General features: G+C 43.7%; 3 protein-coding genes across 6 annotated transcripts in view; 1 reads left to right on the top strand and 2 right to left on the bottom strand.

Annotated features, from left to right (window-relative positions):
- The window catches only part of LOC310827694 (uncharacterized protein), a 940,809-nt gene that overhangs the window by 647,769 nt on the left and 269,806 nt on the right, over positions 1–23,234 (bottom strand). The gene's annotated exons all lie outside the window — the stretch shown is intronic.
- Positions 695–17,027, bottom strand: GORASP1 (golgi reassembly stacking protein 1). Of its 2 annotated transcripts, none has more exons than XM_083704288.1 (10): positions 16,887–17,027; positions 10,844–11,555; positions 8,671–10,078; positions 7,953–8,039; positions 6,614–6,744; positions 4,853–4,997; positions 4,264–4,399; positions 3,555–3,704; positions 1,307–2,502; positions 695–933 (listed from the first exon to the last, which is right to left on the bottom strand). In XM_083704288.1, exons 3-9 carry the CDS (start codon positions 8,788–8,790, stop codon positions 2,252–2,254), a joined length of 1,020 nt encoding a protein of 339 aa, XP_083560414.1. In that variant the 5' UTR covers positions 8,791–10,078; positions 10,844–11,555; positions 16,887–17,027; the 3' UTR covers positions 695–933; positions 1,307–2,251. The 2 variants fall into 2 exon arrangements, with proteins under 2 accessions (XP_083560414.1, XP_083560413.1); XM_083704287.1 differs by having other exon boundaries at positions 8,671–8,874; positions 11,475–11,555.
- TTC21A (tetratricopeptide repeat domain 21A) overlaps positions 17,137–23,234 on the top strand; it is a 31,256-nt gene continuing 25,158 nt past the window's right edge. For 2 of the 3 annotated variants that reach the window (XM_083703942.1, XM_083703941.1), the window contains exons 1-5: positions 17,275–17,422; positions 18,562–18,691; positions 19,019–19,132; positions 19,672–19,838; positions 22,092–22,214. In XM_083703942.1, coding sequence (XP_083560068.1) covers positions 17,396–17,422; positions 18,562–18,691; positions 19,019–19,132; positions 19,672–19,838; positions 22,092–22,214 — 561 coding nt within the window. In that variant the 5' untranslated portion in view covers positions 17,275–17,395. The other variant, XM_083703943.1, reaches the window with a different exon arrangement.

Below are 23,234 nucleotides of genomic sequence, written 5' to 3'. Positions count from 1 at the left end.
GTGGGGGAAGGTTATTGGATACATAGGTTTGAGGATCAACCTCCCCTCCCCTAATTTTCCTATCTCCTTCTCCTAAGCCCATACCAGGGTTTCTTCTCGTTCTCCATCTGTGCTACCCTTATACAGCAACCATTAGGGCCTCTTGGGACTTGGCCCCAGGGATTTGCTGGCACAGAGTAGTGTGCTACAAGTTGTTTTTTCCTCTTCCTCTTCTATTGCTTATTTTTGACTAGTCGGTTACTTGCTTAAGCACAAATTGAACTGGCAAAGGGTGTACCCTTGCCCACCAGGTATACCTACCTGCTCAAAATTTTGACTGCCTGCCAGTCGAGAGGTGAGCGCGCATTCCTGGCTCTAAGGAGTTGTTATTCCTATCCAAACTCTGAATAGAACACTTTGGAAGGTGCTACTGCTGGCTGATGAGTGTGGGTGGGAGTTTGGGCCCTAGGTCACGAGACTGACCTGAAAAGGGTTTGGAATAGATGTATCTCCTTGCCCTGGTCATTTCCCTTGGAGGCGATGACTTTGCACCAACTTAGGTTACAGTGGGTGGGGGACTTGCTGTGGCTGAGCTACATCAAGACACCTATTGTGGCAGATCGAGAGTTTGGATTGCACATTATTCTGGGAGCTAGTGAATAATAAGCAGGACCAAAACGGCAACTTAACTTCTGCAGGGAGTACTTTTAACAAGTATTTTCCAAAAATGGTTTATTTTTACTCTTCAATAAACAGAAGCAGAGAATCAAAGACCATTTTGAAACATACCATTCAGCACACTAGCTAGTGTGATATAGAACATCTGTTATTCCTATTGAATAAAACTGTGTTCAGAGCTCAGCAGAGGAATCAGCCTCCCTAAAAAGCAACAGTCCTCACCATCTGGTACAATCCTACATGATATTAGCTTATTTGCTCAAGTCAACACCATACCTGTCATTAAAAGGTAAAGGTAAAGGTACCCCTGCCCGTATGGGCCAGTCTTGACAGACTCTGGGGTTGTGCGCCCATCTCACTCAAGAGGCCAGGGGCCAGCGCTGTCCGGAGACACTTCCGGGTCACGTGGCCAGCGTGACAAAGCTGCATCTGGCGAGCCAGAGCCGCACACGGAAACGCCGTTTACCTTCCCGCTGGTAAGCGGTCCCTATTTATCTACTTGCACCCGGAGGTGCTTTCGAACTGCTAGGTTGGCAGGCGCTGGGACCGAGCAGCGGGAGCGCACCCCGCCGCAGGGATTCGAACCGCCGACCTTTCGATCGGCAAGTCCTAGGCGCTGAGGCTTTAACCCACAGCGCCACCTGCGTACCTGTCATTAGAACACACTTAATTTGAAAAGAAAAATTAAAATTCAATTATTTTACCATGCATGTATGTTTAGAATCGTCACCTTTAATTTGCAGAGGCTCAGAGGAAATATTTCAGCCACATCTAACCCCAAGTATAAAACTATAAGATGCTTACGTTCACCTTGAAACTATTCTTTCAAGAGAGATTTCTAACAAGTAAGGTATCCAACAGGAGAATGAAGTAGCTGTTTGGGTTCATTTCCTACCTCTTTGGCATGTGTATAATCAAGAGGTCTGCATGCACCTCCCTGTCTCCCAGATAACTTAAATGTGGCATTGACTAGAGGAGGAGGATTGTGGGGGCTATGCTATCCCACCTGCATGTGCCAGGGATGGAGTTAAGAGTATTGTAGCAGCTCTTCTGCAAGGAAGCACTGTAACCTGGATTGCAGCCTTGGAAGTTGAAAACACATTAGCCTCTTCTACATGGGTGCCCAGAGAGAGTCAAATGGAAAGCGTCATTTGGGAATTTTAAACATTAAATAGTTTGACATATAAAATCAAGGTGAACAGCTGTCACAATTAAAATTGAATCCTAGAAAGAGGGCTAAAAGGTTCTGCTAAAATCAAGCCACTCTGTGCTTGCTAGCTGCATTTTAAAAAAAAAACAAACAAACCTAAAAGTCTTGCTATTAGCTTTTGGGCAGACAGCAAACTCTTCACACAAAACAGCATTTTTAAAGAACTTATTCCAAGTCAAATTATCAGTGTTATTGCTGAGCAGTAGTTGCAGATGTTGAAACCTATCAGACGATGAAAGGCTGGCACAAGGCCGCTGGAAACAGCTTGAATTCTTGCAGTATTACTGTAATATAGCAACACAATGGATGTCACTGGGTATCAAAAGCCTTATTGTCTGGTACCAATGTCCTTACAGCTGATAGCAAGTGCTGTCACTTTTAGCACTAGATCTGTGCACTTTCTTCTGTCAATTCCTTGGCCTTTTCATCTTCACTGTCAGGCTGTAAAGCTTTGGTCACTTGCGGGCTCTCAGTCCCATCTAAAAGCAGAAGTGTTTCTTTAGCACCACCATCAGCTTTAGATGCTGCATTTACAGAGATATCCACAGGAAGGGATGGCAAAACAGAAACTGAAGGCGCTGCATCTACCTCTGCATAAGATACTGAATCTTCTGAAACTGGAATAGAGGCCTGGTCTGAAAAGAAGAAGTCAAAATCTAATTACAGAAAAAACAATGCCTGTAATTCTCAAAACATGAAGCCCCTGCAGGTGACTAAAGAAAGCAACATGAAATCAGTAACCAAGCTACCATATACTCTCTAGAATTAACTCTGCTAAATTATCAGCAATTGTATCTTCCATGCTTACCCAACAAACACATCAGATTTTAACTAGCTTATTTAAAATAGAACAGCAGATCAGATTCCAGTAGATTGATCTGTGACTTGCAGTAGATGATCAAGGTTTTTAACTATAACAACAATTTTCTCAGCTAAATTAGTCTGCTGGAATGAAGAAAGGAACCAGAAGTGCACTTTTTCATGAAACAATACTCAGCTCAGTTAGATCCTGGCACTGAAAACAAATCCCTAGGCTCAGAGGCACCCTTTTTTTTCCTTCTCTAATTCTAGCACTGATTTCAACCGGGCTACCCTGAATACACTAATATTTCATATTGTCCTTAGTCTTTATGATGCCAGAAGATTCTCTGTTTATTTTTCTAAAAAATTGTTGTCAGTAACCAGAATTTAGCAAGGAGGTATTAAAGCTGATCACACAATCAATATGTTGGTTGTGGATTTGCATACTTCTTACTTAACTTTACTTTCTCATTATAAACACTTCAAACTTTCATATCTGAGCCAAAAGCAGACTAAAAATTGACAAGTTTCACTAAGACCCATGTACAGTCATACCTTGCGTTGCAAATGCTGTGGGTTGCGCCTTTTCAGGCTGCAGACCGCGCAGAACCCGGAAGTACCGGAACCGGTTACTTCCGGGTTTCGGCACATGCACAGAAGCACAAAATGACATCATGCGCAGAAGTGCTGAATCGCGTCACGCACGTGCGCAGACGCAGTGCTTCAGGCTGTGAACGCTGCGGGTTGCGAACGTGCCTCCCGCATGGATTACGTTCGCAACCAGAGGTATGACTGTAGTAAATGCTGCAATCTTTTGTGTTTAATTTAAACACAAACATTTACAGTAAATGATGTTTGTGTTTGAATTACCAAAGTGCTTGCTTACCAAAGTGTGAATCAATTCCGTTGTTAGATACCAAGCTATCAGTTGCTGCAACAGTGTCTGGCAAGTTGAAAGAAGCAGAGGAAGGCACCTTGACTGTTTTCACTAAGTCAATTAATTCAGGAAAAGAAGCTCCAGACATATCTATAAAACCTGGAAAGCAATGGGGAAGAGAGAAAAGTACAGCCAATAATTTACAAGAGAAATAAATTATTAAAGGTGAAATTTCTTTCCTGTTCCTAGCTACCACCAAAATGACTTGTAACTTAGAATGCCATAAAGAGACTTCTGCTTACTCCTCTGTTAGCCATGAATAGCCTGATACAAATATGCTGAAATCAGTGGAAGGTGTTACCTGACTCTTCCGGAATTACGGCATGAAGTCAGTCATTCTTACTTTGACAAGTGCCTTGGCAAAGGTATTCCTAACCCCCCCACACACACCCATCTCTGTTCGTAGGCTTATGACTCATGGGGTGGTAGGTGAGATTCTGAAGGATCCTGTCTCTGCAGGAATTGGACAGCACCACAGTCGAGTTAGTATTCCCATCAGTTACCTAGATTGTTCCTCTCCACATGAGCAGACTACAGTCTGCAAAGTCATAGTCAACACAGCTCTTCTTCATTGCAGAATTTCTGCACATGTGAACCTGAATATAAAAACCAGTCACCCAGCTTTTATGCTCTAAAGGTCAACAGGTGAACAGATTACCTGGATCCATTACTCTCTGCACAGGAGGAGGAGGCTGAAGAGAATTTTCTACTGAATACATATTTACACTTTGATCTGTGCTGTACTCTAAGCTTGCAGGTTCTTCGCTTTGGGAGTTTGGTGCTAACAGAGGAGCCTGAAATAATTTATAAAACAGAAAGAGTTGCATGCTTCAGAACAAGGAACACATTCATTATCACTAAGCAAAGCAACTACAAAGTGGGCAGATGACATGACCTCATTAGAGGGCCAGAGGCATATATTATAGCCTCAAACTGGGCAGAGTTTCTAAGGAGGAAAGGCTGCTTTCCCCTCTGACTCAGAAGTGCAATGCAAGCCAATCAGTCCAGAAAACCCTACACAATGATGTCCACAGATGCTCAAGAAGAATGTAACCTAGCTTCCAGGCAGGTAAGTGGGACACGTCATGGCCCTCTGGAGGAAGGAACAAAAGTGAGTAGGTGGAGAGACGGTATGTGAGCTGCCCATAATTCCTGGGAGTATTACAGCAGCTGCGCCCTGCCCTTTGCATATTAAAAATAGCAGCACCCACCAACACTGCAGTCATCTTTCACTGTGAAATGCCTACCTCTGTATAGCCATTGGTTGGTGGTTCAGGAGGTGTGTCTCCCAAGGGCAAAGGAGAAGGAGGACCAGCTTCTGCCTTTTTCTTTGGTATAGAAGGATGTGTTGGAATTCTGTGCAAATAGCCATATCCAATGCCGCACCCTAAACTGCACAAGAAGGTAAATGAAAGAAAAAGAAAGAACCTTACACCCTTGAAAATTTTGTTTTCAAAGTAACTGACAGAAGCCCATTTGACTCAGATCACAAGTAGAAGTCTATCTCTCTAAACGGGAGTGTGCAGCCCTCCTTGGTCCCTCTAACTTTGGGGCAGAGACATGTCTTAAGGCTATAAGTGATGTATATTAGTTATGAAGCTTCCAGTCCGCACTCGCCCCCAGGAAGCAGAGCAGCTTGCTTTCCTCCACTTTTCCCTCAGCACAAATAAATACCCTGGCACCAAAGAGACCTAGGCATTGCGAGTAGGCACTGTGTCTGGTAAGCAGTCACACCAGACTTCAGCAGCCACTTTCAGGAGGATTTTTTGTTAAGGTTTTAGGGTGTCAAAGGGGAAAAGGCAGGGTGCTGCACAAAAGAAACATTTCAAGTCTCTTTACCCTAATGCAACAGCTTACAAAAAGGACTCTTCCCAAGTAGCATAGCATTGTGGGTGGTCAGAGGAGCAACGGAATGCTGGCAACATTCCAGTTTTAAAGACTCTTGACCCAGTGTGTTCTGATTGACAGATGGCTGTGTCTAACCAATAGAATGAGTGGCACGTAACCAATAAAGGTGCTGTTTACCTTGGGAAACTGGAATCAAGTGTTAAAATTACTGCCAGATTTCCCCAACTCCCTTGTGGGATGACAAACTTCCCTCAGCTCGTGTACTGCAGTAACCTAGGAAATGAAAGCTGAGTAAACTGGAATTATTTATAAAGGGTCAGGCTGCCCCTTGGTCATTCACAGAGGACTAAAATACATATTCATGAATCGAGTCCCCTACTTACTGAAGCCTGAATGGCAACAGGATAGGAAAAGGAGACAGTCTGCCCTAAACTTTCAGGAAAATAAAGGCTGGCAAGGGGGTAGAAACTCCAAAATCCAGCACATGCACACTTCCTCTTGGCTCTTAGCTCAAAAGCAGGGACTGGGATGGGTGGGAGACTATTAGGGGCAGCTTCCCCCACCTAGTTCATACACACCTGTATTTCACAAAAGCTCCCTCCACACTGCTTGAGGCTCAGTATCAATTAATGTGAATTAGCTCACACCTGAACCACATGCAAGGGACCATAAGGAAATATGGCAGCTAGGATCAGGGGCTGGGTGCAGTTGCCAAGACCAGTGGAGAAAATATGGCCCCTCGGTTGCACGCCTTTATCACTGGTCTATTTCTGAACTGCCACCCCACCTCTTATTGAAGCACCACCACCACCTCAGATTTTGTTTCTAGGCTGTCTGCTACCCTTCCTCTGCTCCATCCCTGGCACATCAACACACACCTTGGACCCTCATCTGTCTTTTACATTGCATTAAAATGCAAAGAAGGTACAGTAAACCTTCAGTAAGAACTGCTGCTTCTGTGTTGTGCTGGTGCCAAGGCAAGTGCTCAACAGTGATAACACGAAACACAGGAACTGTAATGGCTTTCTAGGGTGCATAATTCTCCCACACAGTGGATCCCATGGGGCTAAACATCTTCACAGCAATGTACAGGAAAGCATACTGTGATAAATAAACCTTGACCTCATTTACAGACTATCCTGTCACTCACAAATCCATACCTTCCTTCTCCACCCCAGGCTCCATTGGGGGTTACAAAAACCTCTCGGCAGGAATCAGCTTCTGTGTTATAGACCATCAGTTTCAACGGCTTCCCCTCATGGGTTTCAATCAATGAGAAAAAATCTTCGGACTGAGAGAAAAAGAAGACTTGTCATCAACCCAACAGCTGCACTCTAGAACATCTCCCTGCCTGCCATTACATGATTTCCAGGTGCCCTGTTGCTGTGTAGGACAAAAAATGACTGACTAGAATTAGCAGCATGTTCTTTGGACATCCCTCTCACAAGGTGTCCTATAGATAGCTGCCAAAGTACAAAGCAGCAGGAAACAGGTCATTGCATTAATCTGCCAAACATCCATGTGCTATGGACAGGGCAGAACAGAGGACAAGATACGAAGCCGTTAAAGCCAGAATGGTGAATCTGTGGCCCTTCATTTGTTGCTGGACTACAATTCTTATCCCAGAACACTGACCATGCAGGTTAGGATTGATGGTAGTTGGAGTTCGACATCTAGAGGGCCACAGGGTCCACCATTACTGCTGTGTAGGGCAGGATGGTTTGACACTGCAAGTGCAAATGCTTGGGGAAAGTAAGAAGATCACCCATGAAATGGTATTGGGCAGGAGTGGATGTAACTCCTTATAGGACTGTTGGTTTTAAAGCTCACCACTACTGCCATCAATCCTCTGTGCTAAACACCTTTAGGTCATCAGTGCAGAACTTCCCCAGCCCAAGGGCCCAATTCAGTGTGCCAGGTCATTTCAGCGAAGTCATGATGTCACCTGACATCAAGTGCAAGACAGGCAAGACCATACTCAAATGAGAGGATTGGTAACAAACTCTGAACTCTTCCTTTGCAACCTCAACTTGAATTCAGTGCTTTTTCGATTTGGCTCCTCTTTTCCTTTGCTGCCCTCCCAGCCCCAACCATCTGTCAAAACGGCATGTGGAGTTGGGCCAATTCTCCACCCTGGGTTTAACTGAAATATCTGTAGAGAGGGATCCCAACTTTTCTTCTCTTTATTTCTGCATTCAGCTTTCCCAGCCCTTGAGAACAAGATTGAATATTTAAAGACAGCTACACAATTTGCACAGAGAAATTTATATCTGGTCCCAAAGCAAAGACTGGGAAGGAGACTGCATGTGTAGAATAGATTAAGTCTGGGGAATACTTGCTGCAATGATCATAGTGCAATTATAGGCATATCTACTCTGAAACTGAATTAAATAGGGCTTTCTCCCAGGTAAGTGGCTATGAGATTGCAGCAGCAATCACTGAAAACTGTCTAGACCCACCCCCCATTCAGCCAATGGTGCAACTGATGACTCACTTTACCTCCTGCAGTATCTGATCCGATCCAACAATATAATCAGTGTGCGGCTTCAGGCCAGCCAGTGCTGCTGGGGAAGCCGGTTCCACATCCTAGAGAGACATTGATCAGTTATGTTACCTATGCCTAGTCAACAAATCAAGCAGCAAAAAGCCTATATCCAGTTGTTTGCAAACAATGTTCCCAGAAACCCTTGCAAGCTCATCCTCAATAAGAGATAAAAGAGATGATAGCAGACCAATTCCAGGAAAGCTGTCCACTGTTACCAGACACTCCCAGCATGGCAGAGGTGAGCGCATGCTAGGAAAACACTTTTTCCTGGGGAGGAGGAAAATGGGCACCATCTGGTGCACCCTAGAATGCTCTGCAATGTGCAGTCAAGTCAATGTGGAAATGTTTCCCTGCAGGAGAGGAATGCTTTTATTCAAAAAATATCACCATGAAAGGGGAGCAGGACGAAGAAAATAAGCCCAGAGCTGACCATCTCAAAATCTGCTCACCAGAGGGGTTCCCATGTTAGTTTGTTGCAGCAAAAACAGGAAAGGATCTTGTGGCACCTTAAAGGCTAACACTATATTTTGCAATAAAACTGGTTAGTCTTTAAGGTGCCACAAAACTCTTTGCTGAAGGATTCTTTCTTGGGATAAAACAAGCAAAACCTAAATTCAAAGTGACAGAGTAAGGAAGTATAGTAAAAATGCACAACCATCTTTTCCTACTTACCAGCACATGCCACACATGCTCATTGGCTCTTTGGAAGCTACAGAACCTCACGCTGGCTCCCAGGAGCCCCTGCCCTCCCCACATGTTGCTGGGGACCACCTCCACTTCACGCACTTTCATCGTTTTAATGTTGTACACCTCCAATTTCACAGCCTTCTCAACATTGGCTTTCAGCAAATCTTTTAAGATGTCCCCTTCTTTGTTCTCAAAAAAAAAAGAAAGGAAGGAAAGGAAATGTAAGAGGTTTGTTTCTGGACAGTAGCCAACAGACTGCTAGGCCGCCGCCGCTAACAACAACCACAAAATATATTTATAATTTGTTTTTTAATGATTTAATGATTTTTTAAATGATTTTATAAGTTTCCCCAGCCACACTGGGTGGCTCCCAGCAGAATAGCAAAATCACTATGAAACATCAAACATTCAAAACTTCCCTAAGGCTGAAACCAGTTTAAAGATTCACAGAGGCTATGTGGAGGGGCAGGCCAGCAGCTGCAGAAATTGAGGTTGAAGTATCAACTTGCCTTCCATAAAGTGGATATTTCCTAATACCTTATGGAACTGACAGCCACAAGATGTGCTATGGTCACTAACGTAAGATGAATTTATTTTATTAATTCATTAAACATATCTTCTGCCTGCTTTTCAAAGAGAATGCACTGGAGGAGAACAGCAATAAAAATAAATTCAGCACTTCTTGAGGCAATAAATTCTGTTAAGTTTATTTTTAAAAGAACAGCCCCAACTGAAAACAGAGGTCCCATATAGCTAAGGCAATTTACCAGTACCTCTGAATACAAGGTTCTGGGGATCACAACAGGAGGAGGGCTGTGGCCTTTATGTCCCATTTGTGAGCTTTTAGTCATGCAGCGATTAGGACATTTAACAATAGAGGTACTTATTTCAAAGCAAATCCCTCTGAAATAAACAGGAGTTGCTTCTAATCAAGCATGATTAGGTCATAAAAGAAATGTGCAAAAAAATAAACATCACCATTTGTCATGCCTTTATCCAATGAAACGAAGTATATTTGGTAGCCATAATATACGTGGGCCAAGAAGCTTCAAACATGTTAATTATTTACAGGGTGATATTTGAACAAGTGCTGAAAACTAGTTTTGTGACGTGATAACAGGTCAACACCCTCCTTCCCTTCCCTCCACAGCGCAACACACCCACCAGCTCTGATGAACAAGAGATGTTTGCAGCACAAACAGATCCCAACTTGAGCAAGTGTACCCAGCCATTTACTAGAGGAGAAGTTGGGGCATCTCTGATATCGGGAGAAATCTCCTTTCCAGACCCCAATATGGCCTGTCCGTTACATCCACGATCAGAACTTCCAAGACAAACAGACATATGTAAAGGATGGAATTCTGCTACTTGAACAGATTTTTTTTTAAGACACCTGTCAGGGTTTCAGGGACAGAGAGCGAGGGGGAGGGGTCCCAGGGCGACGAGGAAGAGGACGACGACGACCCGAGGTTGTCAGTGAGTCCGTCAAGTGAATCCGAGGATTCCCAAAAGGGAGCCCCCCTGGTCAGGCCAAGGGGCAGTAGAGAGGGAAGCAGTCAGAAGCAGGGGAACGAAGAGGGAATCCCCAGTGGGGGTTGGAGATCGGGACCGGCCTCTCCGTCGGAACGGAGTGAAGGGGGTGGAGTTGCCAGTGTGTCAGAAAGAGCAGAACAGGAAGCAGAGAGGGGAAGGAGTTCGGAGCAGAACGTCCTGCCGGAAGGGGAGGAGTGTAGTACCGAGAGTAGCGTAACGGTCGAAAGGAAGGTCAGAAGCAACGTACGCGCGCCAAGTTCAAATGTGGAGGCGCGCGGAAATGAGGAGAGCCCTGAGGAGGAGCCTGGTCCCAAAGCACGAAGGAGGGGGGAGCAGGCGTCAGAAGACTCAGCCTCGGGGGAGTCCCGGAGGGAGGGAGCACAGGGGGGCAGGAAGACCCTGCGGAAAAGGAAGGAGAGGAAAAGGTGGAGCAGTACAAGCCTCTTAAGCTGGTGCAGGGGCGGGACTGACTCAGAGGGGACTTCGAACATCTAAGGGTAACAGATGCTGAGCCACGGAGCTTGGATGTAACGACAACAATGTTCTTCAATAAAACCTTTTGTATATAACTTGGACTGGATTTTGGTCTCTTGTGAGCTGGGACCTCGGGTGGCTCTGACAACACCTAATCACAGAACCATTCTTAATCTCATGCAAACTCAGAAGCACCAGTAAAAAACCTGAAACCTTTGTTCATACAGGACACTCACAGCCAGCCATTTCATATGCTTCCATGGCCATCAGTGAGAAGGACCTGCTTGCAAGTTCACGCTCTGCCATTCTGAGTCACAGGTACTATGACCAACCAAGCCCTGCATAGGGGCAGCCTCCCTTATGACTCAACTTCCAAGCAGATGAACCTACAACAGTGTACGTTCCTTCTATGTTTTTCAGAAGGGAAACATGAGCAGCTGGGCAGAACCACAGCCCATATCTCCCAAGTGGTCTGTGCCTATCCGGCATTTCTACTTGCTGACTCCTAGTTTTCATTTATTACAGTAATTCATTAGTTGCACTTATGCACCAACTTTCTTCCACCACAGAGTTCAAGGCAACATACATGCTATCATTATTTTTTTTGGGGGGGGGGCAGAAATCTGTCATCCAAGCACTGAGCAGATCTACTTAGCTTCAGAAAAGTGGCAGCTTCATGTACCTCCAGGTCATGCTTTTGGATGCACTTATTTATAGCACACCAGCAACCTGCTAGAGCTCAGCATTAAAAAAAACCCAGTGACTTTTGTTAAGCTACTTACCAGTCTGGTATGTCCTATTGTGAGGATGAAATCAAAGAACGGCTCCAATCCAGCCTGCTGAGCAGGGGAGTTTTCCTGAACCTGAAAAATGGCAGAGTTTTACATATAGATGAACCAAATGAAAAAAAGTCAGTGGAAACACACGTTTTCTAAATTATGTAATGCAAAAAGTATTCATACCAAGCATGCTTATGAGCTGACAATAAGAGACTTGTCTTTCGGCAGTTGGGAGAGGTTATACTGGCCTAGAGCAAAAAGAAAATACCACAGCCAACCATCCTAACAAACAGGATAGATGTATTGCTCAGAACTCCTCTCCTCCCTAGCCAAACAGAAGCCAAAAGGAACTCTGAAAGGCAGACTAGCGGTCCATCTAGCTCAGTATTGTCTACACTGATGGTCAGTGGCTCCACGGAGTGTCAGGCAGGAGTCTCTCCCAGTGCTACCTGGAGCTGCTGGGAATTGAAACTGGTGCTCCACCACTCAGTTACATCACTTCCCAAAATAACACATGCATCTAAGAGATGCAGTTTCACAACAATCAAAGAGGAAACCCGTGGAAGACAAGTACACAGCAGAGAGAGAGTACTGTGCAGTGCAAGTCACAGGGAGAAACTTTTAAGCTCTTCCTTCAAAGAGGAGACCAGGTATAAGCTGTGTACAAAACACCAACTGCGAAATACCAACTGCTGCCGCCTCCATGCTTGATATGCTTTCAAGCTCTACAGGCAAAGTTGGGAGCACCGGACTGGTCTACCTCACAATCGAATTTTATTTATATAAGTCTTTTGTTGCACAGATGGGCTGGGCAGACATTACAAAGAAATGCACAGTCCACCTATTTCCAACGGCAACCAGGAAATACCAATATATATTGCACCCACAGGAAGCACAGTGTGGCTTACACAAGGGATCTCAAGTAATTTCTCAGCCAGACACCAACTGTCAAGTAGAAAGACGTGTTTAGCTCTAACAATAAAACAATGTAGTTCTTGTGCTCTCGAGATTATGCACCTACAATCAGAAGCTGTTTGTGGTAGGTTTACTGAATGGCAACGTGTACAAATGTGATTTGCTAAGACTGTGTAAGAACCAGAAAAAACTGCAAGCATAGCTAAGCACTACAGAGGTTGGATCCAGCTGCACATAAGTTAGTTGCACTTAATTCTCATTAAAACTAATGGGACTTAAGCCACAACCAACCCATCACATTGATTTTAATAAGGCCTATGTGAAATTAATGTGGCCCAACCCATTCTATTATATGTATTTATACAGTGGTGCCCCGCAAGACGAACGCCTCGCAAAACGGAAAACCCGCTAGACGAAAGGGTTTTCCGTTTTGGAGGCGCTTCGCAAAACGAATTTCCCTATGGGCTTGCTTCACAAGACGAAAATGTCTTGCGAGTTCCTGCGGGTTTTCCCCCCCTCCCCCCCTTTTCCTAAGCCGCTAAGTCGCTTATCAGCTGATCCGCTGATAAGCCGCTTAACAGCTGATCGCTAAAAGCCGCTAAACCGCTAATAGTGCTAATCCGCTAAGCTGTCAATGGGCTTGCTTCGCAAGACGAAAAAAACGCTATACGAAGAGCCTCACGGAACGGATTAATTTCGTCTTGCGAGGCACCACTGTATCTCATTTTTCTATGTTAAACATTCATTCAAACTGGCTTACAAATTTTGTTTTATGGTATAGTGAATGGTAAGAGAAGCATCAGAATGTACCATTTTGAAAGCAGCTGGAAGGCAAGACATACAGTGCTTCCAAACAGGGACTTAATATTGCAAATGAGCAGTGGAGAGCTATCCCAAATGGCATTGTTGGCAACAAAGGGTTTTTTTAATACAAGATTTTCTCTGTGTATTTTGTGCAGTTTGATACCAACCATGTGTGGATACTGCAAAGCAAAAAAGAAAACTTGCATGCATGAGGAGCACTAATCCCACAATAAACACCCACATTTAGAGATTTTACTTTAAGAATGGCCACTGAAGCAACACTGTTTTCAGCAGACTTTTAAAAAACATAGGGGCAGGGCTTAGCTCCTTTGGGAATATACATTCTGTTAGAATTATGAAGTGCACATCTGCATGAAGTTATTTTTAACAGTTTATTTTTCTCCAGAGCTCTTGGTTTCCAAAGGAACCAAAGATTTTTGCACACAAACAGAAGAGGAAAGAGCATCATAACTGGATAGTCAGGCTATGTGCCAAGGAGTGTCACAGGGCAAAAATAAATAACTATGGGCGAGAGTGCTGGACAAGGAAATAGCACTTCATCCCTTAACCAGTGGAAGCATTTTCCTATTCCCCCATATGTGTCTGAGCCCCATTTTTTTAAGGTTCCCTCCATAAACAAAAAAAATGTAATAACTGGTTTAAGGATTACTGAAAGCTTCTATTCTCAGTGTGCCATGTTCTGCAACAGAAAATAGATTCCACAGGACTTTGAACAGCATATGCACAGCCCTGGGGAGAGACCTTATTTACACAGCTATCCCTGAAAAATAAAAATAAAATTGAATGCAGCAGAACATTGTGCAGTCGTAGTTCATCACTTCTGCACAGAACAGGCAAATCAGAGTGCACCACAGTTCATTCCAAGCTAGACCTGTTAACCATACTCTCCCACAGGAACATATCTGAAGAGACAGCGCATACCATTCTAGAACATTCACAGGGCAGGAGGAAGGGGAGCAGGTGGAAGGGGAGACCAATCCAGTACAATAATTTCTATACATTAACATGAATTACCAACTGCACAGGTTGGTAAAGTGTGCTTCAAATTCACTAGCTGTTACTTTTTAAGCACTAAGCAGCTGGAAGGACCATCTGCACCCATATGAGCCTGTCCTGCCCTTAAGATTCACAACAGAGACCTCACTTTAAGACCTGGTGATAAAATCTATCAGGTTTGTGGGTACCAGAGTGAGGGCATTCTCAGTGGTGGCTCCATCATTACGGAATTCCTACCCATGGGAAGTGTACTTGGTTCTCTCAATAATTGTCTTATAACAGGCTCTGAAAAACCTTATCTGTTTACATCTGCTTTTAACCAATCAATGTCTTGATTTCTGTTTTTATTCCCCCTGCCCTTTTATTCTACTGCACTGCTGGTTTTCATATGAAATTTGTATTGTATTATTTTGTTAAATGATGACAACCACCTTGACAGGGCCCTGATGCCCTGATAATAGTTCCTCTGATGTAGCATTCTAGGCCAGTCAAATGTCTCTGACATCTACAAGCAAAAGCATCCCCTGCTGTGTGTTCTCAGCCTTTGTGAACATGGAGATTTCATTTCACTTTTACAGCTGATAACCATTGAGAACTGGTAAACCCATCCTTCCACAAATAAGGATCTTATAACTTCTTTTTAAATGGATGAGGTTTTCATTTAAACTGAAAAACTGTCCATTTGAATACGACCAAAGCTCCATTTGATCCAGCCCCACCATAACCCAAAACCACAGCATTAAGATGACATTATGATGAAAATGAATCATGCACAGTGTGGAGAAAGTTTAACAGTTAGCTTTGCTCTCTCACAGCCAGTGTTCAAAACTCCCATTGTTCTAGGCACATTTTGCGACAAGGAATTTTATTAGCGCAAGCAGTTTTTGAGCTCTATGGGTGCAGTACTGCGCCTAAGATTTTAGATTAAAACTGCAGGGTAGAAGGAAAGGAGGACCTTTTTTCTGCCTCTCCACTTCCAGGCATTCTCTGAGGACTGGAGAAGAGAACCTCTTAAGAATATTTGGGGCGGGGGGGGGAGGCAGCGGAAGCATGGCTTTGTTTTTTGCAGTCAGATGAGGACTAGACCATGTGAAAAATGAACATAAGATTTTAGCTGCAGCTCATTTATTTTCAGCTTTGTATTCTAGTTATAAAAAAAGTAAAGCGACATTCTGCTGTTGCGCCCATAACCTAGGTTTAGGGTGCCACTTAGCTCCTAGCTTTCATATCTCAATTTCTAACACTTCTCACAACTCAAGATACATCCATCAATTTCTGGAGATAAAAGAACACATTACTTTTACACAAGACAACATGTGTGGTGCTCACTTCAGCAGCACATATACAAGACAACATGTGTGGAATTTACACGGAATTCAAGGAATGCACGGCTATCTTAATTGGGGAACACTTTAATGTTGCACTTATTGTACTTTTAGTGCAGTTATTGCATTGCTTTTATCCCATGAGCCAGAGACCTTTTTTATGTTATAGGCCAGCCTATAAATGATGGAAATCAGTAAACAATTTCACCACTACAAGAGACAGCTATGGCTGATGACTTTACAAGGGTATTGGGTGGAGGGGAGCGCTCAAGAGGATTCATCTGTCAATGGCTACCAACCACAATGGCTACAATGATGCCTCCACCTTAGTAAGCACAGAAAGGAAAAGGAAAAGGAAAGAAGGAAGAAAGGAAGAAAGGAAGAAAGGAAGAAAGAAAGAAAGAAAGAAAGAGGGAGAGGGGTGCTGCCGCCTGCCCTGCGCTTGTGGGCATCTGGGTTGGCCACTGTGGGAAGTCTAATCATAGCTGTCAACTTTCAGATTTGAAAATAAGGGATCAGCAGCCTCACTTGTCCCAGGGACAGTTTCCAGGATATACAATCCGGGATAGCAGTGGGAAGCGGTACTGAAATAAAGGAATTTCCCGCAAAAAAAAGGGAAGATTGACAGCTATGAGTCGAATGCTGGAATCCACGGGCCTTGGAGGGTCTTTTCCAGCAGGATCCAGCTTATGACGCTGGTGCTCTGATAGACTGCCTCTGCACGCGGAGGTTCCACCTGGCCGTAACAAACCGCCGACGGAGGAGTAGTAGTAGTTTGGATTTGATATCCCATTTTATCACTACCCAAAGGAGTCTCAAAGCATTCTTAAAGCATTCTCCTTTCCCTTCCTCTCCCACAACAAACACTCTGTGAGGTGAGTGGGGCTGAGAGACTTCAGAGAAGTCTGACTAGCCCAGGGCAGCTGCATATGGAGGAGCGGGGAAGCGAACCCGGTTCACCAGATTACAGTGGTACCTCGGGTTAAGTACTTAATTTGTTCCGGAGGTCCGTTCTTAACCTGATACTGTTCTTAACCTGAAGCACCACTTTAGCTAATGGGGCCTCCCGCTGCCACCATGCCGCTGGAGCACGATTTCTGTTCTCATCCTGAAGCAAAGTTCTTAACCTGAAGCACTATTTCTGGGTTAGCGGAGTCAGTAACCTGAAGCCTATGTAACCCGAGGTACCACTGTACTAGTCTACCGCTCTTAACCACTGGCTCTCCTGCGAGCACCATAGGATAAGGCAGTAATACTGAATGACAACAACTGGGAGGCGGAAGGCGGACGCCCCGTCACGAACATAAGCCGGGCTGCGTTTTCCTTCCTCCGCGTCCGGGGAGCTCGCCCTTACCCCGTGCACGTGATATCCCTCGGAGCCCCCGTCGGGGACTTCGGAGCTGGAGCCCAGCCCCATGAAGGCCACCTCAGGAGCTCGGAGGCGACACCGGCGACGCCATCCTCACCCTCCCTCAGCCGCCGCCGCTGCCAAGTTCCAACGCTGCAGCGCCGACTGCGCATGCGCACGGAGGGCAGGAGGTTGGCGGAGGGACGCAGCTGACCACAGAGCAAGCCGACGCGCTCGCGCTCTATAGGCTGAGGCCGTCCCCCCTCCACGTGACGGCCCGCGCGGAGGCTACCAGTAGTAACCACAGGGAGGCGGGGTCTTCGCGCCTCGAGAAAGATGACGAGGAGGATCGGGAGCTTAGCAACGGGGAGCGGGAAGGGGCGTGGCCGCAGGTAACCACGCACGCCGGGCGGCGGTTGGCTGCTCTAGGTGCTCGTCTTGAGAAGGGAAGGCGGCGCGTGCCGTTGTGGCGGTTGGCGTTTCGAACGTTCCCCAGGCAGTTGCTGTCGGCGGCCATGGCTGACGAAGACCCTCAGGCCCTGGTACTCCCTTTCCCATCCCAAAGGGAGAGAACCTGCCTCAGGGCTTGGCTGCGGCTGGTGCCAGGCCCCCGTTATTAATTCGTGGGAGGTTTAAACTCCTGCCTTTCCTGTAGGCGGCTCACCAAATGGCTCTTAGGCGGATTTTCGCCCGCCCGACCCCTCTTTTGCTGTGCCTTGCCTACCTCACAGGGTTGTTGTGAAGAGAAAGCGGAGAGGGGGCACTGCGTACACCATGCGCTGCCCCGTATCCATTGTCCTGAGCCTCCCCACCTGAGCGGTCCAAGGGTCTGGGTTCTTTGGCCTGTGGGGCAGCGGAGATTGCGGTGTCTTTATGATACACCGTTTATTGGCACATATATACATTCTGATCTTGCTCCTCCCATAGCCACAACCTTGGATTCAAGCAGAAACCAGCCATGAGAACACCGGGTATAGGGCGGTGTGTTCAAATAATAATAATAATAATAATAATAATAATAATAATGCACATGAAGCTGCAGTTCGTGCAGAATGCTGCAGTGCGATTGCTGAAAGGAGTGAGACCCTCCCAGTATATAACATTTGTGCTCGGAGATCAATTTGCTACAGCGTCAGGACTATTAGTATTGTTGTTGTCGTTTAGTCGTGTCCGACTCTTCGTGGCCCCATGGACCAGAGCACGCCAGGCACTCCTGTCTTCCATTTTGTATTAGTATACAAAGCCCTTAATAACCTGAGACCTGTTAGCTGTGAGATCACCTTATATTTGCCTTCTCAACCACTACAGTCTGGGGAACTAGCACTGTTATAGGTGCCACATAATACCCATTCCACATCTGTAATAAAACATCATTTTAGTGTGGCTGTACCTACATGTTGGAACTCCCTGCCTATTGATACTGGGCAGGTGCCTACACTGTACTCTTCGGCACATACTAAACATTAGTTTGGGCAAGCCTGCCCAGTTATCTAGAATGCTGATGTGTTTTTAGTTTATTGCTGGTTTTAATTTTTTGAAAGCTTTAATTGTTTACTAATAATCTTATTGTTTTATTGTTTTTCTAAATTGCTTTGAGGAATTTTACAAAACTGGTATATATTTTTTATGAAATGCATAATAAACAAGCAAGCAATGATTTTCTCTTTCTCTCCCCCTCAAGGCTAAAATTCTATACTATGCTCAAGAAAAATACTTCAACTATGTTGTTCAAGTGACAAACATTGAACTGGCAAAACATGCTAATGATCCAGTGCTGTTGTTTTTCAAGGGTTTTGGAACATTGCTTCTTGGTAAATATACTTTAAATCAATAAACTTTGAAAGTACATCTTTCTAGAAACAAAATAAAATGTAAAAGCCTAATTGAGCTAAATGAGGGGTTTTTTTTAATGCATCTGAGTTCTGCATACTGAGGTAACTTGAGAACTGGAAAGTTTTTAAAAACCTGAGCTAGGAAACACTAAGTTTCACATTAGGAACTCACCCCAGACTGAGGTGTGGAAGTGAAAACAGAAAGCGCACCATGCTTGCATATATCTCTGGTATTGTTTTACCATTCTGATAACCCACCATAAAAATCTGGCACTCCCATGAGTCAATTGTATTACATCCTTGCAGGCCGAATTCAAGAAGGCATTGTACTACTAGAGAATGCCCGGAAGCGCCATGTAGATGTTTCCTTATGTTGCCTCCTGGGTCTCATTTATGCACACAAAAGATGTGAAAACGTTGGTAAGTTCTGTGCTATTAAATACATTTTGTGCCATTCATCACAAGTTGTCAGAAATGAGAAATTCTGTGTTTTCAATAACAGTATTAAAATCAATCAAACGAAAATTGAGGGCGGGGGTAATGTAAAAAATAAATCAAAAAGAGGGTATGATCCTGCCATCTTGAGTATGGAAGGTTGGCAGAAGACACAGTCCAGGAGAGAACTGGAAAATTTCAGTGTACAGTTTTGCTAGTTGCACTTAAAATTAACTACACTTTGGGAATAACAACAAAGACGTAGAGTTTTAGAAGTTCCGTCACTTTCAAATGCAATTTGACTTAAACAGTTTTCACATTTAGAACATAACATGAAAAAAGACCTGCAATTCTCTAAGTGTTTCATACCTTGCACACTTCATGATGTAACTTTCCTCCCCAAATTGTTTTCCTTGAATCAGCCCTAGGAGCTTCTTTGTTGGCCTATCTTGTGTAATACGTGAAAACCAGACAAGTGAATAACAAGGGTAGCATATACCACCACCCGTCCTGTTTACTTTCAGATACTTCTGCCCTTTTGGACTTGGAAACCAAATTAAAGGAAGTGCGGAAGACCGCCGGAAGTAATGCATTGTATTATGCTGGAATGTTTCTGTGGCTCCTGAATAAAAATGATAAAGCAAAGGAATATGTTGACAGAATGCTGAAAGTGTCTAATGGAGCAAGAGAGGTAAAGTGGAGTAGATTAGGCTGTTCACTGAACATTGAAATGTGCCAGGCCTATTCAATACTAAATAGAATGTAAGCCAGAAAAGCAATAGTTATAACCTTCTTGCAAGTACAGATAGGTAGCCGTGTTGGTCTGCCATAGTCAAAACAAAAAAAAATCCTTCCAGTAGCACCTTAAAGACCAACTAAGTCAGTTCTTGGTATGAGCTTTCGTGTGCATGCACACTTCTTCAGATACACTGAAACAGAAGTCACCAGACCCTTCTATATAGTGAGAAGGTGGGGAGGGGTATTACTCAGAAGGGTGGTGGGAATGGGTGATTGGCAGATAGCTGTGATGAGCCTGTTGATGACTCTTAACGACTGCAATAGGTCTTACAGGAAAAAGCAAGGGGTGAAAAGGTGAAAAATGGCTTTGTCATGTATAATGAGATAAGAATCCAAGGTCTTTGTTCAGACCAGGTTTCTCCATGGTTTTAAGTTTGGTGATAAGTTGCAATTCAGCAGCTTCTCTTTCCAGTCTATTTCTGAAATTCCTTTGTAGTAAAACAGCTACTTTGAGATCTTGTATAGAATGTCCTGGGAGATTGAAGTGTTCTCCTACTGGTTTCTCTGTCTTGTGATTCCTGATGTCCGATTTATGTCCGTTTATTCTTTGGCGTAAGGTCTGGCCTTACGCTTCTTGCAAGTGTCATCCATGTTCAAAGACAGCCTTCCTCATGCATTGCCCTTCTGGATCAGAAGGACTCAAGCACACAAAAGGAGCTGGGAACAGGGAGATATCTGTATCCAGCACTCAAGGTTGTATGCATAGTCACCCTGGAATGTGTACCGACTACCAAACAGATGGTAAACATTGTCACTTCTGACAGCACCAAACTGTCAGCACTTCTGTTTCAGGAAGGCCAGAGAGTGACTCTAGACATCTCCTTCACCCTTCCCACTGTGACAGATGTTCAGTGCTGGCAAAGCTGACAGTGCCAACCATCTGTTCAGTTGAGGAAGTCAGCTGAAATATATGTGATCAGCCTTCTGAACTGGAGCCAGTGTACTACCTAATCTTCACTGTGTTTCTCATTGCTTATTATGAAATCAGACCTGTTCTTTCACATCAACGTGAATCAGTCGATAAACTGATTATCTTATAAACGTATACACAGCAGTAATTCCCAGTGAGTTAAGTGCACGCTCCCTGGTAAGTGTGCAGAGGAGGATAACAACTTGGTACTTCCATGTTTTAATACCAGGTCCTTCATTCTTAAAAAATCTTAACCATCAACACCCTAGTTTCACTAGACAGCTACAGTAATTGAACTGAAAGTGATGAAGCCAAATCTCACAAAGTGGATTTCTCCACTTTGGTACAAAAGCAAATTAAATTTAAATTGGTTTTGTTTGTTAAATGAAAGCACCCCTTTTTCTACTTAGCTTTGAAAGGGGTTGGGGAAATTCATGGAGATATCAACCATTTATCAATGGTTATCACCCGGCTGTAAAAGCTAAATGAAACATTAAAGTTCCTAAAGACTGGGAACATACATTCGATCGGAACAGACATTCCTTAATTGGTGGTTTTTAAGCAGAGGTAGGATGGCCATCTGTTGTGCATGTTTTAAGGTGAGATTCCTGCATTGCAGGGATTGAACTAGATGACCCTCAGGGTCCCTTCCAACTATACAATTCTGTAATTCTATGACAGCAGGATGCAGGAGAATTCTAGAAAGTATCCTTTGGATCTGAGGATGCTGGAAGGGAAGCAAGTACAGGGGTTGGCAATGTGGGGGAATGAAAGCTTTGCTTCTGTTTCAGTAGAGGTCTTCACAGTACCATGTTCTTCATAGATTGCTTCCTGTAATCATTCAAAGTCCCAATGAGTCTTGTGGTCTCTGGCTCCAAGAGCTTCTCAAATCTTAGTTCTGGGAGAGGTAGAACTTTTAAATACAAAACCTACAACCTTAATTATCAGTGTGTTCCAAACGTGTATCACATTCTTCCTGCTCAGTTGGTGGTGAAACAGCAGAATGTGAATTGTCTTGGCAGAAGGATGGTATTTGTTCTTAGTTATATTTTATCAGAAAATACTAGTGTCCTAAGGTTTCTTATATATTTGGTTTCTAATTGCGTTTAACTTTTGTATCTGAAAAAAGTAATTGTATGGGAACTATTAAATTGACATTCTGTTGGCATACTAATGCTGTAATTGAGGAGTTTCATTACTTTGCTGAGGAGGTGTTTGTTTTTTCCACCTCTGCAGGGACTAGTTTTGAAAGGATGGATATATGTTACCAGTGACAAAGCTCATGCTGCTAAGAAGGCTATAAAATATTTGGATGAAGGGATTCAAGACAATACAGAAATATTTGGGATGATGGGAAAGGTAGATAATTTACTTTTAGCTTTGCTATCATTCTCTCTCATTTTAGACAGGCTAACCAAGTGGTTAGAGCTATATCCCTGGAGGCTGAAACGTTGGGGTACTGCAAATCCAACTCCAAAATCCTTTAACTTGATCCTATGCAGAGCTAGGTGCACTGAAGCCCATTGAAATCAGTGGTCATATCTGTCACTAACTCTATGTCAGATCGCCTGGATATATCCTACAAAGTCAAATTTAGGAGGTTTGGTCTGAGTAGAACAGAGATGACCAAATGTCATTTGATTATATATTTGCTTGTTTATTTCAAAGACTTTTAGATCACTCTTCAAGCAAAGTTGCCTCTTAAAATAGTTTAGAACCATGTACAAATATAAACTCATAAACTCTCACAGTTAAAGCAGTTAAAACATATCAGATTTTAACCAAGAAACATACAAGCCAACATACCAACAAAATAACTCATCTAGTTCTAAAAATATCATTTGATAAGGCCATGATGAAAAAATGGGCTGCCATTATTTTTATTAATACCTTTCCTAGAGGAGCCCAGGATGGCAAATAAGTGATAAAACAAAAACATTTTTAAAACCTCTTAAAAACAGTATTATTTTACTGTTGTTAGCCGCTCTGAGCCCGGCTTTGGCTGGGGTTGGGGATATAAATTATTTATTTATTTATTTATTTATTTATTTATTTATTCATTCATTCATTCTTTAAAAGAATAAAATGTGATTGACTGAAACTCCACTTATTTGCCACATTGGTGACAGCATGTGTACGCCATACTTTTTTTTTAAAAAAATGAAACTTCTGCCATAGGCATCTCTCACCGGGTAGCTGCCTTCTGACTACAAAACTGTATTGGATTGATTTTGCTGGCAAAATCCAGGATAGGTGAATGTGATGTGACTCCATTATGAACTGGCCACAGAAAGTGGTATATATCTTGTGTTGACTGCGGTGGCATACATCCACTCAAGTACCTATTTCAAATGATACATATTTTTTCTCTCCTCACCC

The sequence above is a fragment of the Podarcis gaigeae genome (genome assembly GCF_964106915.1).
Source record: "Podarcis gaigeae genome assembly, chromosome: 12".
Lineage (NCBI taxonomy): Eukaryota > Metazoa > Chordata > Lepidosauria > Squamata > Lacertidae > Podarcis > Podarcis gaigeae.
Note: the sequence above shows the minus strand (reverse complement) of the source record. Positions and strands in the feature narration are given on the sequence as shown.

Coding starts and splice junctions, on each gene's coding strand:
- GORASP1 (XM_083704287.1), bottom strand. CDS start 16,949: ATGGGGCTGGGCTCCAGCTCCGAAGTCCCCGACGGGGGCTCCGAGGGA. Junction 4,998..6,613: donor GCCTGGGGTGGAGAAGGAAG/GTATGGATTTGT, acceptor CTTCTTGTGCAG/TTTAGGGTGCGGCATTGGAT. Junction 2,503..3,554: donor CGGAATTGATTCACACTTTG/GTAAGCAAGCAC, acceptor TCTTCTTTTCAG/ACCAGGCCTCTATTCCAGTT.